The sequence below is a fragment of the Capra hircus genome, chromosome 23 (genome assembly GCF_001704415.2).
Source record: "Capra hircus breed San Clemente chromosome 23, ASM170441v1, whole genome shotgun sequence".
Classification (NCBI taxonomy): Eukaryota; Metazoa; Chordata; class Mammalia; order Artiodactyla; family Bovidae; genus Capra; species Capra hircus.
In genome coordinates, this window is record NC_030830.1 from 24542808 (window position 1) to 24556220 (window position 13413).

The 13413-nt window shown below is 41.9% G+C and overlaps 1 protein-coding gene across 1 annotated transcript; it reads right to left on the bottom strand.

The window, feature by feature from the left end:
- Positions 4927-8438, bottom strand: IL17A (interleukin 17A). The gene is given in 3 exon segments (NM_001285725.1): positions 4927-5661; positions 6995-7191; positions 8360-8438. Coding segments are annotated over 3 exon segments (462 nt in total). The 5' UTR covers positions 8387-8438; the 3' UTR covers positions 4927-5423.

Here is a 13413-nt window from a genome sequence, read left to right on the forward strand (position 1 = left end):
ATTATTGTATTATTATTAGCTTATTTTTAGAGATATATTACCTTTTTTTTTTTTTACAATTTCTTTTGTTTTTTTGACTCACTTGAAAAGCTTTTATAACATCGTTCTAAATATTATTTAGACTTAATCCAGTGAATAGTTTGTTTCAAGGCTCACTGGGATCCAGGATATAAAGAGTATAAAGAATAAAGTGCCTATTTGAGTTACTGAATTCTTAGCTTTGATTCATCTGTCAGTCAGCCAAAGTCTATCTCTGAATGTTGTTTTTAACCATGCCCACACAGAATTTTTCTCTGTCCTCACATGCTTGAGAAGGTCTTCCAGTTGACTTCACAGAATATTCTTTGATGGAGCATTTTAGGTTGAATCATTTGTTTTTTCATTTGACAAATATTTATTGAGAACCAAGATGTTAGACATCGTTCTTTTTTCTTAAGCAAAATTTGTATTGAACCATTGCATACAGAGAAATGTGCAGCTCTTAAGCGCATAACTCAATAAAATTTCACAAATGTATCATTTGATGATCAAAGAGGTCTTGTCTGAGCAGAAGCTATCTGATCTGTACTTTCTCTGCTTCTGGACTTTGAAGATTTTACTCTGTTATTTCCTGGTGTTTGATGCGGATAAGTCTGACATCAATATAATTTTGGTTCCTGATTTGGTATTTTATATTTTCCTCCTCGGTGTAAGCTTGTATCTTCTGTATTTTTGGAAATTCAGTTCAGTTCATTTCAGTCGCTCAGTCATGTTCAACTCTTTGCGACCCCATGAACTGCAGCATGCCAGGCTTCCCTGTCCATCACCAACTCGCGGAGTCCACCCAAACCCATGTCCATCAAGTCGGTGATGCCATCCAACCATCTCATCCCCTGTCATCCCCTTCTCCTCCTGCCTGCAATCCCTCCAAGAATCAGGGTCTTTTCAAATGAGTCAGCTCTTCGCATCAGGTGGCTAAAGTACTGGAGTTTCAGCTTCAACATCAGTCCTTCCAAAGAATACTCAGGACTGATTTCCTTTAGGATGGACTGGTTGGATCTCCTTGCAGTCCAAGGGACCCTCAAGAGTCTTCTCCAACACCACAGTTCAAAAGCATCAATTCTTCAGCACTCAGCTTTCTTTATAGTCCGACTCTCACATCCATACCTAACCACTGGAAAAACCATAGCCTTGACTAGACGGACCTTTGTTGGCAAAGTAATGTCTCTGCTTTTTAATATGCTGTCTAGGTTGATCATAACTTTCCTTACAAGGAGTAAGCGTCTTTTAATTTCATGGCTGCAGTCACCATCTGCAGTGATTTTGGAGCCCAGAAAAATAAAGTCAGCCACTGTTTTTAGAAATTAAACAAGCTTAATATACTTGCAAGATATTTTACATTAAAAAAAATACTGAGACGGATGAAAATGGTCAGAAGGTACAAACTTCCAGTTACAAGATGAAGAAGGCCTGGAACTGTAATGCATAGCATGGTGACTATAGTTAATAACACTGTATTGTATATTTGAAAGTTGTTTAGAGAATAGATCTTAAAAGTTCTAATTCTAACCAAAAAAAGTTGTAACTATATGTGATGATCGATTTAGCTAAATTTCTTGTGGTAATCATCTTTTGATATATGCATATATCAAATTGCTATGTTGTACCCCTAAAACTTTCCCTTCTCCAGGGGATCTTCCCAACCCAGGGATCAGACCCAGGTCTCCCGCATTGCAGGCAGATTCTTTACCAGCTGATCCACAAGGGAAGCCCAAGAATACTAGACTGGGTAGCCTATCCTTTCTCCAGTGTATGTATCTTCCCAACCCAGGATTTGAACCAGGGTCTCTTGCATTGCAGGTGGATTCTTTACCAACTGAGCTATCAGGGAAGCCCATTGTGGTAATCATTTTATGATATATGCATATATCAAATTATTATGTTGTATACCCAAAACCATCTAGTCAAGGCTATGGTTTTTCCAGTGGTCATGTATGGATGTGAGAGTTGGACTGTGAAGAAAGCTGAGTGCCGAAGAATTGATGCTTTTGAACTGCGGTGTTGGAGAAGACTCTTGAGAGTCCCTTGAATTGCAAGAAGATCCAACTAGTCCATCCTAAAGGAGATCAGTCCTGGGTGTTCATTGGAAGGACTGATGCTGACGCTGAAATTCCAATGCTTTGGCCACCTCATGCGAAGAGCTCACTCATTGGAAAAGACCTTGGTGCTTGGAGGGATTGAGGGCAGGAGGAGAAGGGGACGACAGAGGATGAGATGGCTGGATGGCATCACTGACTCGATGGACATGAGTTTGGGTAAACTCCTGGAGTTGGTGATGGACAGGGAGGTCTGGCATGCTGCGGTTCATGGGGTCGCAAAGAGTCGAACACGACTGAGCGACTGAACTGAGCTGAACTGAACTGATACCCAAAACCAACACAGTGTTGTATGTCAGTTACATCTCAATTTTTTAAAAAATAAAGGAAAATATCAGAATCCCCAGAACTAAAGAACTAGAATTACAAACAAGTATCTCACTGTTCCACTGCCCTTAACCCCCTCAAAATATTAAGGATATTTTCACTGTCCCCCTAATGTCTCCTGCATTGGCAAGCAGATTCTTTACCACTGAGCCACTTTGGAAGCCAAGGAAGCTCTCTGGGGCTTCTTTAATAAGGGTACCAATCTCATTCCGGAAGGGCTCCACCCTCACGACCCCCACAATTGTCCGGTCTCCCAATTCCATCACTTTGGGGGTTAGGATTTGAATTTGGGGGGAACACAAACGTTGAGACCATACTGGCGGGGTATGAATAGAGGAAACAGAGGGTGGTGAAGGCATATAAGGCAGAGGGGCCATGACACAGGCACGGAGGTCAAGACAGCGTGGTGGTCACAGCAAGGACTTGATAACGGCAGGGTGAAACATCAAGCGGGAAGTCACATGAGACTAAAAACAGGGCAGGACCAGGGTCAGGTAATGTCTGATTTTGTGCCACAGATAGATATTGGAGGATGGATTGAAGGGAAAGGAGCAACAGCAGCAACGACAGGCAGGAAGCTGTTCCAATAGCAGGAGAGAAATGAGAAAAGATGAAGTCCTGAACCTGGGCAGGGGAAGGGTTAATTGGAGAAGTTTCAGGAAGTGACACTTCATGAGTTTGGGGATGTGTGGGTGTCAGGAGTGAGAGAGGGGAAGAGGGGAGAGTCAGGGATGCCTCACAGATCTCTAGCAGAGGTGATGGTGTGAATGATGGTGCTAACTGATGGAAATGAAGGGAAAATGAAAGTTATGCATATCAAGGGAGAAGAGGCTTGGAAAGCAACCATCTCTTCCCACTCTCAAAATTCCTAGGAATATTGTCTAGTGAGAAATCATGGTTTAGAACTGTGGTAGTAATGCCATTTTCTCATCCTCCATCCCAAAGCAAAACACCATTTATTTTCACCACTACTATTCAAGGAAAACAAGAGAAATGAACAACAATACTTTAAGGAGAGGTTTTAAAGCAGAGACTGTGAGACACCTTCAGTAGTAGCTGCCAGTGAATCTCTTGTATGAAGACCATGATGGAAGATGGTCATGAGACTCAAGTTCTCAGGGTGCAGAAGCATTGGAAGGATGTGGCTGGAGAAGGACGTGACCTTGGGTTTGGAATTGGCAAAGAAGCAGAGAAAAGCCATGGTTCTCTGGGTGGGGCTAGAGTTCATAAGGAATAAAGTAGTACAGAAGGAGGTCTTTTGAGAAGCAGGGAGCCTGTGGGACCAGCTTGAGAATTCTCAGGGTTGCCCAGAAGTAGGGCAAGATGACATGCATGGCCATGATGGGGAAATATGGTTATGACTAGAAATATGAAACTACTCTGGAGTTGAATACAGTTTGGTTTTTATTTTACTTAGGCTGAACTTTTCTCATGCTTGAAGTTTGTTTTGCCCCAGTGGCTCTTTTCAGTGTCCTGGACTGCACTGAATTCGAGGCTGAGGGCTGAAGGGGCTGTTCTAGTGGTATGGCCTGAGAAGAGAGAAATGTTCTTTTCTAGATCTCTGGTTGACATTAATCTTCAAAAGCAGCCAGAGCTCGGGGAGACACAGGCCATTCTAGTCTGAAAACAATGTTTTCTCCCAGAACTTCCTCCTTCCTGCCAAACCTCAGGTCCTATTTTGGGGAGGATCTTTTTTTCCCTCCTGTATGTTTTTTAGCAATGATATGTCATTTTCGCAGGGCCATTGTTTTTATTTCCTTAATTTGTTCCAGAGAGCATGTGTCCGTAGCACTGGATAATAGTATGAGGGTCTCCATCCTATTGTCTTTTTTTTTTTTTTTTAAATTTATTTGGCTGCTCCAGGTCTTAGTTGCAGAATGCGGGATCTTCAGTTGCAGCACGTGGGATCTAGTTCCCTGACCAGGGATTGAACCTGGGCCCCCTACACTGGGAGCACAGAGTCTTAGCCACTGGACCACCAGGGAAATCCTTCTATTGTTTTGAAAAGAGTAAAACTGAGAATCTGGAATTGGGGTGGGTGGAGGGTATTGCTACTCAAAGGCATGCTTTGTTTCGTTCTATTGATAAATTTGTATACTGTTCCAAATAGGAAACAGCTGACCTCTCTGAAGGGCTTCCTTGGTAGCTCAGCTGGTAAAGAATCCTTCTGCAATGCAGGAGACCCTGGTTTGATTCCTGGGTCAGGAAGATCCCCTAGAAAATGGATAGGCTACGCACTCCAGTATTCTTGGGCTTCCCTGGCGGCTCAGCTGGTAAAGAATCCATCCTCAACGTGGGAGACCTGGTTTCATTCCTGAGTTGGGGGGATCCCCTGGAGACGGGAACAGATACCCACTCCAGTATTCTGGTCTCTCTGAAGACATTTTAAGGAGAAAAGAATAAAGAAACAATTTTTTTCCCCAAACTTTATTATTACAAATTGTTTTTATGACAACAGTTTAATAGAGCAGTTAGACTTGCTGTCTCTCTTGTAATGCCTCAATAATTTACAAAATTAAGGAAATAAATATGAAACTGAATTTAGTCTCTTTTCAGCTGTGTCATGTACTCCAAAGAGACAAGGAAGAGAAAATTCTATAGCCATACGTAGTACAAGCTCAGAAATTTTCAACTGCTGTTTAATCCTATTAAGGATTTCCCTAGGCAAAACAGATACTCATATATTTCACCTTTTTCCTAAAGACTTATGAAACATAAATAGATCCATAAATAGCTCATATAAATATAGGTTCTACCTTTTAAATAATAATATTCACAAATCTGGAAACTTGTCTTAAAAGAATAGAAAATAAAGCATGTAATATATCAAAGTGGAATCTTATGCCCCAAAGTTATTTCAGGGCTTGTTAAATACATAAATGATGTTGGTCAGAAATGGGGTTGGGTCTATTCCCCAGAAAGCCTAACTAATCTGGGGAGTAGGGGTCAGGCAGAAAGCTCTTAAGCCACATGGCGGACAATGGGGGTGACACAGGTGCAGCCCACGGCCACCAGCATCTTCTCCAGCCGGAAGGAGTGAGGGCAGTGCTGAGACTCCCTTCGAAGGACCAGGATCTCTTGCTGGATGGTGACAGAGTTCATGTGATGGTCCACCTTCCCTTCAGCATTGATACAGCCTGAGTGGCTGCACTTGGCCTCCCAGATCACAGAGGGGTACCTCTCAGGGTCCTCATTGCGGCTGCAGGGGAGACAAAAGCCAGGAAGAAAGTGAATTCCTGGTAGAGCAGTAAGGAAATCAAACAGGAATAAGCAAAAGGAGGCAAATTCACAGGGGGACAAATGATAGGCATTGCAAATTCTCTAAGTGCTATTAGTCTGGAAAAGAAGCCATTTGGGAAAAACTTGGATTTGGAAGCCCATGAAGTGTTATAGAAAAAAGAAACAATGATCAGCTTTTCCCAGGTTCTTTGAAGAGTAAACAGAAGAGAGATTGAAACTACAGAAAGGATCTAAGTTTGTCATAAAGGATATTTTTTTAGGGTACATTTGATAGATGAAAAAAACTAAGAGTCATCTATCAACAAGATAATTGCTAATCTGACTTAATGAAGTCTGTCTTTGAAACAAGAAAGGCATCCAAATTTATCTAACAACACATTGATTAAACAGAGCCCACAGGTGACAGGAAGGGCTGGAAACAAAATCTGAAGCTCCTTTGTAATTTTCCCTTCTCCCTCTCCTCTGGCTGAGAGAATGACTGGACTTAGTTTAACTTATTTGAACTATTCTTGGTAAGCAGAAGTAAGAAGAAAAGATCCTATAGAGAGGTGAATCTGTAGGCTGCACATAACTGAGGTCATTTGCCTGAAATCAAACTATCAAAATGCATTTCGTATTTGAGCCATCATAGGGTCTAAAGGGGAGCCTGGTGGGCTACAGTCCATGGGGTCACAAGAGTCAGACACGACTTAGTGGCTAAACCACCACCACCACTATCACCACTAGTTGTATTAAAGACACAATGAATGTCAGTCTGTTGGGGATGTAATTCAAGACTAAGTCAAAAAGGGGTGAAACACCAAATGGAACACTTTTACTGGGATTCAAGCTAATTTTCCCAGTGCTAATATAACCAAAAAAAGCACAAAAATCCTAGTTAATTAATTGTTGTTGTCAACAAACTCTACCAGGGTATTCTCTGGTAGCCCTGGGAAAGAGAATTCCAGTACTAATCTCCCATGCTAAATGTCTGTTTCTTTTTTGGATAAATAAACAATAGACTTGGGGTGTCATAAATATCAGAATGATGACCACCATTCACTTGGGTGGATTCTGGGGACATCGAGAACTAGTAGGCTAGGTGTTATGGATGGGCTGGGGAGAGCTGTGGTCTATGAAAGAAATCTGTAGAAAGAAAGTTGGAGAATCACTGGTTTGCACAATGGTTCTTCCAGGTTTGACAGGTGATTCTGAAAGAGTAATATCACCCCCCTCAGATGATTTAACTGGTAGTCTGATGCGTTATTCTGACGTAGAAGAATGCAGAGGTTTTATTTGGGGTGCTTACGTACTGGAGGGTCCAAGGCGAGGTGGAGCGCTTGTGATAATTGGTGGGCCTTCTGGAGTTCGTGTTCCGGTTAACGATGTTCAGGTTGACCCTCACATGCTGTGGGAAGTTCTTGTCCTCAGTAGGTGGGCAGCCTGGACTCTGTGGGATGATGACCCCTGCCTTTACAAGAGCCACCAGACTCAGAAGCAGTAGCAGTGACTGGATGGAGAGAGAGGTAGATTGGGTTAGTACTACATGGTTTTTGTTAAGACACTGTGGTGATGATTGAATTGCTGATAGTGGAGAACATGCTATGGTCCATGACAATCTATACTAAATTTTCAAATATGTGAAGTGAAAAGCTGGTGAGATGACCAAAGTGATATTAGGACCATGGTATTTCTACCAGTCTTGAACATTTTTCTTTTTTAATTGTAGAAAAACCACATTATTCATTGGCTGACAGTAATTTTAGTGAAGATGGCAAGTCATCAATATATCAGTATATGCATCACTCTCAGGTCTTTGGAAGGGTAACGACCTTGATTTTCTAGGAAGAAATGCCCTCCTACACCATTGATCTCTCTCGTTACATTTTGTGAAGCACTGAGTAAAAGAGAATGCTCACCTTAGACATAAAGGGCTATAGAAAATCCATGTGGAATCAGTTAGAAATTCTGTTGGTACCACTGGCAAACACCCAAACCCAAACTCAATCCCCCCTTATATTTTCTTAAGTATATTTCCAGTTTTTGTAAATTTAAATATATTGATTCTATAATCAAATTGGGTTTCAAAAAAGATGCATGTATAACTTTAGATTAGAATGAAAAGATCCGTGTTTTTAAAATATTGTTAAAACATCCTTTTTGAAACCCAATTTGATTACAGATTCAATATATGTAAATTTGGAAAAGCTGGAAAACATACCTAAGAAAACAGGGTTAGTGTACCAAGGCTATAGTATAATAATACAATAATGGAAAGAAGAGTCACTGCCAAAACATTAAATCTTCAAGGATAGTGACCCATCTTATTTTGAATTAAAGAAAAACACTGTGGAAGAATTATATTAAATCCCTTGTACCCAGAGAAACAGAGTTTCAATAAACATTCTCTCTTACAGCACAATGTCACATTGACACTTCTTGTGTGGTTTAGCCCCAGTACAGCTATCTTTCAGTTTTAATCTTATCTTTCCAACTGATATGCACCAGTTCTTGAAAATGCTAAATAATGACAAGTATCTATCATGGGTTTCATTTCCCATCCTATATAGACTGTATTCTTGGATTCCCATAGTTAGAATCCAGAATTTCGTGCCTGCAGTCCAGAAATTGATCTGGTCCAAATCAAGAAGAGCATCACACACTAGCGCAGGACTCACCATAGATGCAGTTCTCATAGACGCCATGGTAGCTCCTTCCAGTTCACTGTAGATGGATGAGCTTGTGCTCGCTGTGAGACGGACAGAGTGTAGTGCTATCTTCTCTCTTTTTATAGGGTTTTGCTCCTTCTGTGGTCACTTGCGTTGGCGTGTTGGAGTGAGTTCAGGGGTGACACCATTTTGGTTAAAAGTTCCATCCCAAAATGAGGTCAAAGAAAACCCGCCCCTTCGTGACGGGTAATAATCTGCTTCTGAAGGATAATGGGAAGAACAGAAATCCATTTTTCTAAAGGCCATATTCTCTCTTCATTCTTCAAGGAACTATGACTTGTCAGGGGCTGAGCAGAGACTGAGAAATTATTCATTTATGGGCAAGCATGAAGCTGTCATAAAAGGTGTCCTCTCTTTTAACAGCTCATAGGGAAATAAACGTTTGGTATCACATTCAAACTTCTGAGAGTCTTCTTCTGCCCTATGCCTTGATTTCCCATTCTATAGTGCCTTTCCTCACCAGATTTCCTAGCCAGTTGTGGGCATCATTCCAGAAACTACTCAAGGTCTTGCCATATAAACAAACCAACAAAAGACCAATACATAATTTCGTGATGACAGGATATATTATTTCACTGATTTAACACCTGCTTTGTTCAATGTCTACTCTGCCTGAGGAACAAATAACTAGATTTGAGAGACATGAGATTTACTATCAAAGACATGTCCAACACTGCATGTTACCAAGCAACTTCCTCAGGAGGAAGAAGGAATGAGGAAATGTAGTCAGACAAAGAGGAGAGTTGAAAGTGGAGGTGGAGACTGCAGGAAGGTGGTGAGGATAGAGAAAGGAAGGGCAGCAAAGAGCAGACAATGATAACAACAAGAAAGGAGGGGGGAGATGGGGGATAAGAAGGAAAAAGAAAAGGAAATTGTTGCTCCTTCTTTTTCTCTCTACTCTCTAAGTAAGGTGAACTTTGATTTCAGGTCCTGGAGAATGGCCCCTCCTAGGGAACATTGACGTCTATCCCAAGGATGATAGAATGAGGGATGTAGATGTGGCTGGGGACAAGTTACCCTCTCTCTGCCCCTTCTTTGCAGTGGGATGTTTTCCTGGCTAGACAGGTCCTGACCAATCAGTGAGGAAGGGCATGAACCGATGAATCTCAGGGGTAATGTTAGATGGATGACCTTGGTAGATGAAGCAGCTACAGATGGAAGAGGAAGTGGGATGCAGCTTGCCCTGATTTCCTTGATTCTGGTGTTGACCTCACCACCTACCCTTGGAGACACGGAGTCACTGTGAGCTCGCCGTCCCTCCTCCACATGTGATCAGGTAGCCATCTTAGCAGCGGCTGTGTCTCTCACATCTATTTCCTATTCCCAAACCTACTCCCATTCCTCTAACTCAGACTCTCAGCCACTTGCATTGTTTTTTTTTTTTTTTAACTGAAGTATAGTTGATTTACAAGGCTGTTTTAATTTCTGCTATAAAGCAAAGTGATTCAGTTATACATATATATATACATTCTCTTTACATTCTTTTCCATTATGGTTTATTACAGGATGCTATATAGTAGAACCTTGGTGTTTATCCATCCTACATACAGTGGTTTGCATTTGCTAACTCCAACTCCATTTCTTGCCCTCCCCTCCACCACCTTGGCAGCCACATGTCTGTTTTCTATGTCTGTGAGTCTGTTTCTTTTCCATAGATGGGCTCATTTGTGTACTTAAACTAATAGCCACATTTGCTCCTCCCAATTGCTGCCTTCCACCCACCTTTGACATTCCTGCAATAATGATCTTCAAAGTATGGCTCTGATTGTGTCTTCTCTCACTTGGTTGTGTACAGAACACAATACAAACCCCTTCATTTCAGTTCAGTCACTGAGTCATATTCCATTCTTTGTGACCCCATGGACTGCAGCACACCAGGCCTCCCTGTCCATCACCAACTCCCAGAGCTTGCTCAGACTCATGTCCATTGGGTCAGTGACGCCATCCAACCATCTCATCATCTGTCGTTCCCTCCTCCTCCTGCCTTCAATCTTTCCAAGCATCAGGGTCTTTTCAAATGTTTTACAGTTTCACCCTCCATGACACTCCATGACTTGGACTCAGGAGTTCCTGATTATTCTCCTACAGATGGTCCCTGGATTAATGATGATTCGACTTATAATTTTTTCAACTTTGCAATGTGCAAAGGTGATATGTGTTCACTAAAAGCTGTTCTTCAGATTTGGAATGTTGATCTTTTCCCAGGCTGGTGATATGTGGTGCTGTCTTCTCCTGTGATGCTGGGCAGTGGTAGTTCCCAGTCAGCCATGTAAACATGAGGGTGAACAACTGATACACTTATCCCTGTCTGTACCCAGGCAACCATTGTATTTTTTACTTTTAGCACATTATTTAGTCAATTACATGGGATATTCGATACTTCATTATAAAATGAACTTTGTGTTAGGTGATTTTGCCTACCTATAGGATAAAGTAAGTGTTCTGGGCACACTTGAATTAGGCAATGCTAAGCCATGATGCTTGGTGGGTTAAGGTGTATTAAATACATTCACATCAAGATGTTTTCAGTTTATCAGGATGTAACCCCATCTTCTTCTTCTTTTTTTTTTTTTTGGCCACACCTCTCAGTTTGCGGGATCTTAGTACCCCAAGCACGGCTTGAACCCATGCCCTCTGCAGTGAAAGTGTGGAGTCCTAACCACTGGATCACCAGAGAATTCCTTGTAATACCATCTTAAGTCAAGGGAGATCTGTAATGCCCGCACATTTTTCATTAGGTACTGTCTCTGAAATGCCCTTTCTCATCCTCAGTTTATATCAGAATTCTCCTTGTCCTTCCAGATCCAGTTCAAATATGTCTTTTGGGTCTGGAGGTCCCTCCTGATCACTATAGCTGGAATAAGCAGCTCCCACAACACGAGGTTTTACCTACCTCTACAGTAACTTGTTATTTATAAGATAGGCCTAAAGATAGGCCACGACTGCGTGGCTTGTGGGTTCTTTGTTCCCCAACCAGGGATTGAACCTGGGCCCTCTGCAGTGAGAATGCAGGATCTTAACCGCCGGAAAGCCGGGGAAGTCCTTGCTTCGTTTTGTACTGTGCTTTATCTGGCTGGGAAGAGTATGTTTAAGACAAATGTTTATTCCCAATTTAGATCTTACTGTCATCCTTCAACGCCAGCATGTTATTCGTCTTTGTAACTTCCGTGGCACCTCATGTGGGGCTTTATGCAACATAGGTCTTCACAGATTGCTTCTGTGTTGCTGGTTTCTCTCAGGTACACATCTGTCTGTGTATATTTTTAGTGTATCACCTGTCCTTTGTTTGCATATCTGATTTTCCTGCTAGACAGATATTAGTCTTTGTATCACTTTACATAGTATCTAGTAAATAGGAAGTGCTCAATATTTCGACTGAATTACAGTATGAAGAATGTTTGGGTAGTTTGGAATCTTGACTATTCCTTTTGGGACCCAATTGCACCCCCATGACTATACTAAGCTAACACTTTGATTTTCCATCCTGATCATTTTGAAGGCAGTGTGGTAAGGTGGTGATCTGCTTTGGACCATCCTTAAATAGAAGATTTCTTGCTTCTGCTGTCTGGTAGGGATGAGGTCAAGGTGAACGTGTTTGTTGGCCAAAGGGGACAAGCTGATTCTAGTTGTCCTGTCTGTGTCTGCCTCCCGTGCCAATGAAATACACCCTGTGTGCCATCCTTTGCAATACCAACCCTTGCTTTAACATAAGGATGGGGAAGTAAAGTGAGTTTTCACAAAAGTATTAAAATGATCATTTTGAGGTGGTGATAGGACCTGGTTGTGCCCAGTCTTGAGCAGCATGTATTTCTCAGATGCACGCTTGAGCTGGAGAAACAGTCAGAAGTAGAAAGATGGTGTGCAGAATGGGGAGGGTAGTTATCTACAGAGGCAGCTGGTCCAGGTTTATACCCCAGCCTGCTGAGACAGAAGGAATGCTGGACTGGAAATTCATAGCTCAGTCAGTAAAGAATCTGCCTGCAATGCTGGAGAACCAGGTTCGATCCTTGGGTTGGGAAGATCTTCTGGAGAAGGAAATGGCAACTTCAGTATTTTTGCCTGGAGAATCCCATAGACAGAGGATCCTGGCAGGCTATAGTCCGTGGGGTCGTAGGAGTCGGACACAACTTAGCGACTAAACCACCAGAACACCAATGAGAGAGCACTTTGGTTTTTGCTGTAGCTCTGCCATTAACCACCCATCCCTTTGGGTACTTCATGTCCTTGGGGCTCAGTTTCCCTTTTAAGAAAATTAATTTTTGCACCAGGCAATCTTAGATTGTCTGAATTTTTAGAGAAAGAAAACAGTGGGAGAACAAATAGGGGCAGTAAATTAGGGGCGATGACTTTGCTTAGTGATTTTCCTCAGATTTATCAGCCTTGCTTCTTGGAGGCCTGGGGAACAGGTACCCACAAGTAACCAGGAACTGCAACCTGGCTGTTGAGAGCTGGGTAAGGTATGGGGAGGAGGAGCAGATAGAGGCTGGGAGGCTGGGAGGCTGGCTTCCTGGGAGCCAAGCATGCTTTGGAAGGGATGGTCCTAGTGAAGTGTCTCTGGGATTCTTGACTTAGGGAAATGATCTTCAAAGCTCCTTGACTGTATTACATTATCAAACAGCATTCCCTTCTACTTATAGTAGAGAATGACATGGGAGATAGAAGGATATATATTCCTTAAATTAAGACTGCCATTAAAAAATTAAATAAATAAATAAATAATTTTTTGCTTAGGTGGTGGGGTTACCATGGAGATAATCACTGTTGTCTTTTTTATTTCTACTCTAGAGCCTTTTAAAATAAATATAGCAATAGTCTGAGTAGAAGAGGAGGCCCTGTGCCATCATTAATGATTTCTGTATATTACGCCTTAAAGACAATGGCTACTCAAAGAAATGGGTGTCATGTTGTCTCATGGTGTTCACATCACCAGTAATCCTCCTTTCTCTTGCTGTTGATTTACTATAGAAAGGATAATGAGTAGCTGCCAAGAATCTTGTTGGGTT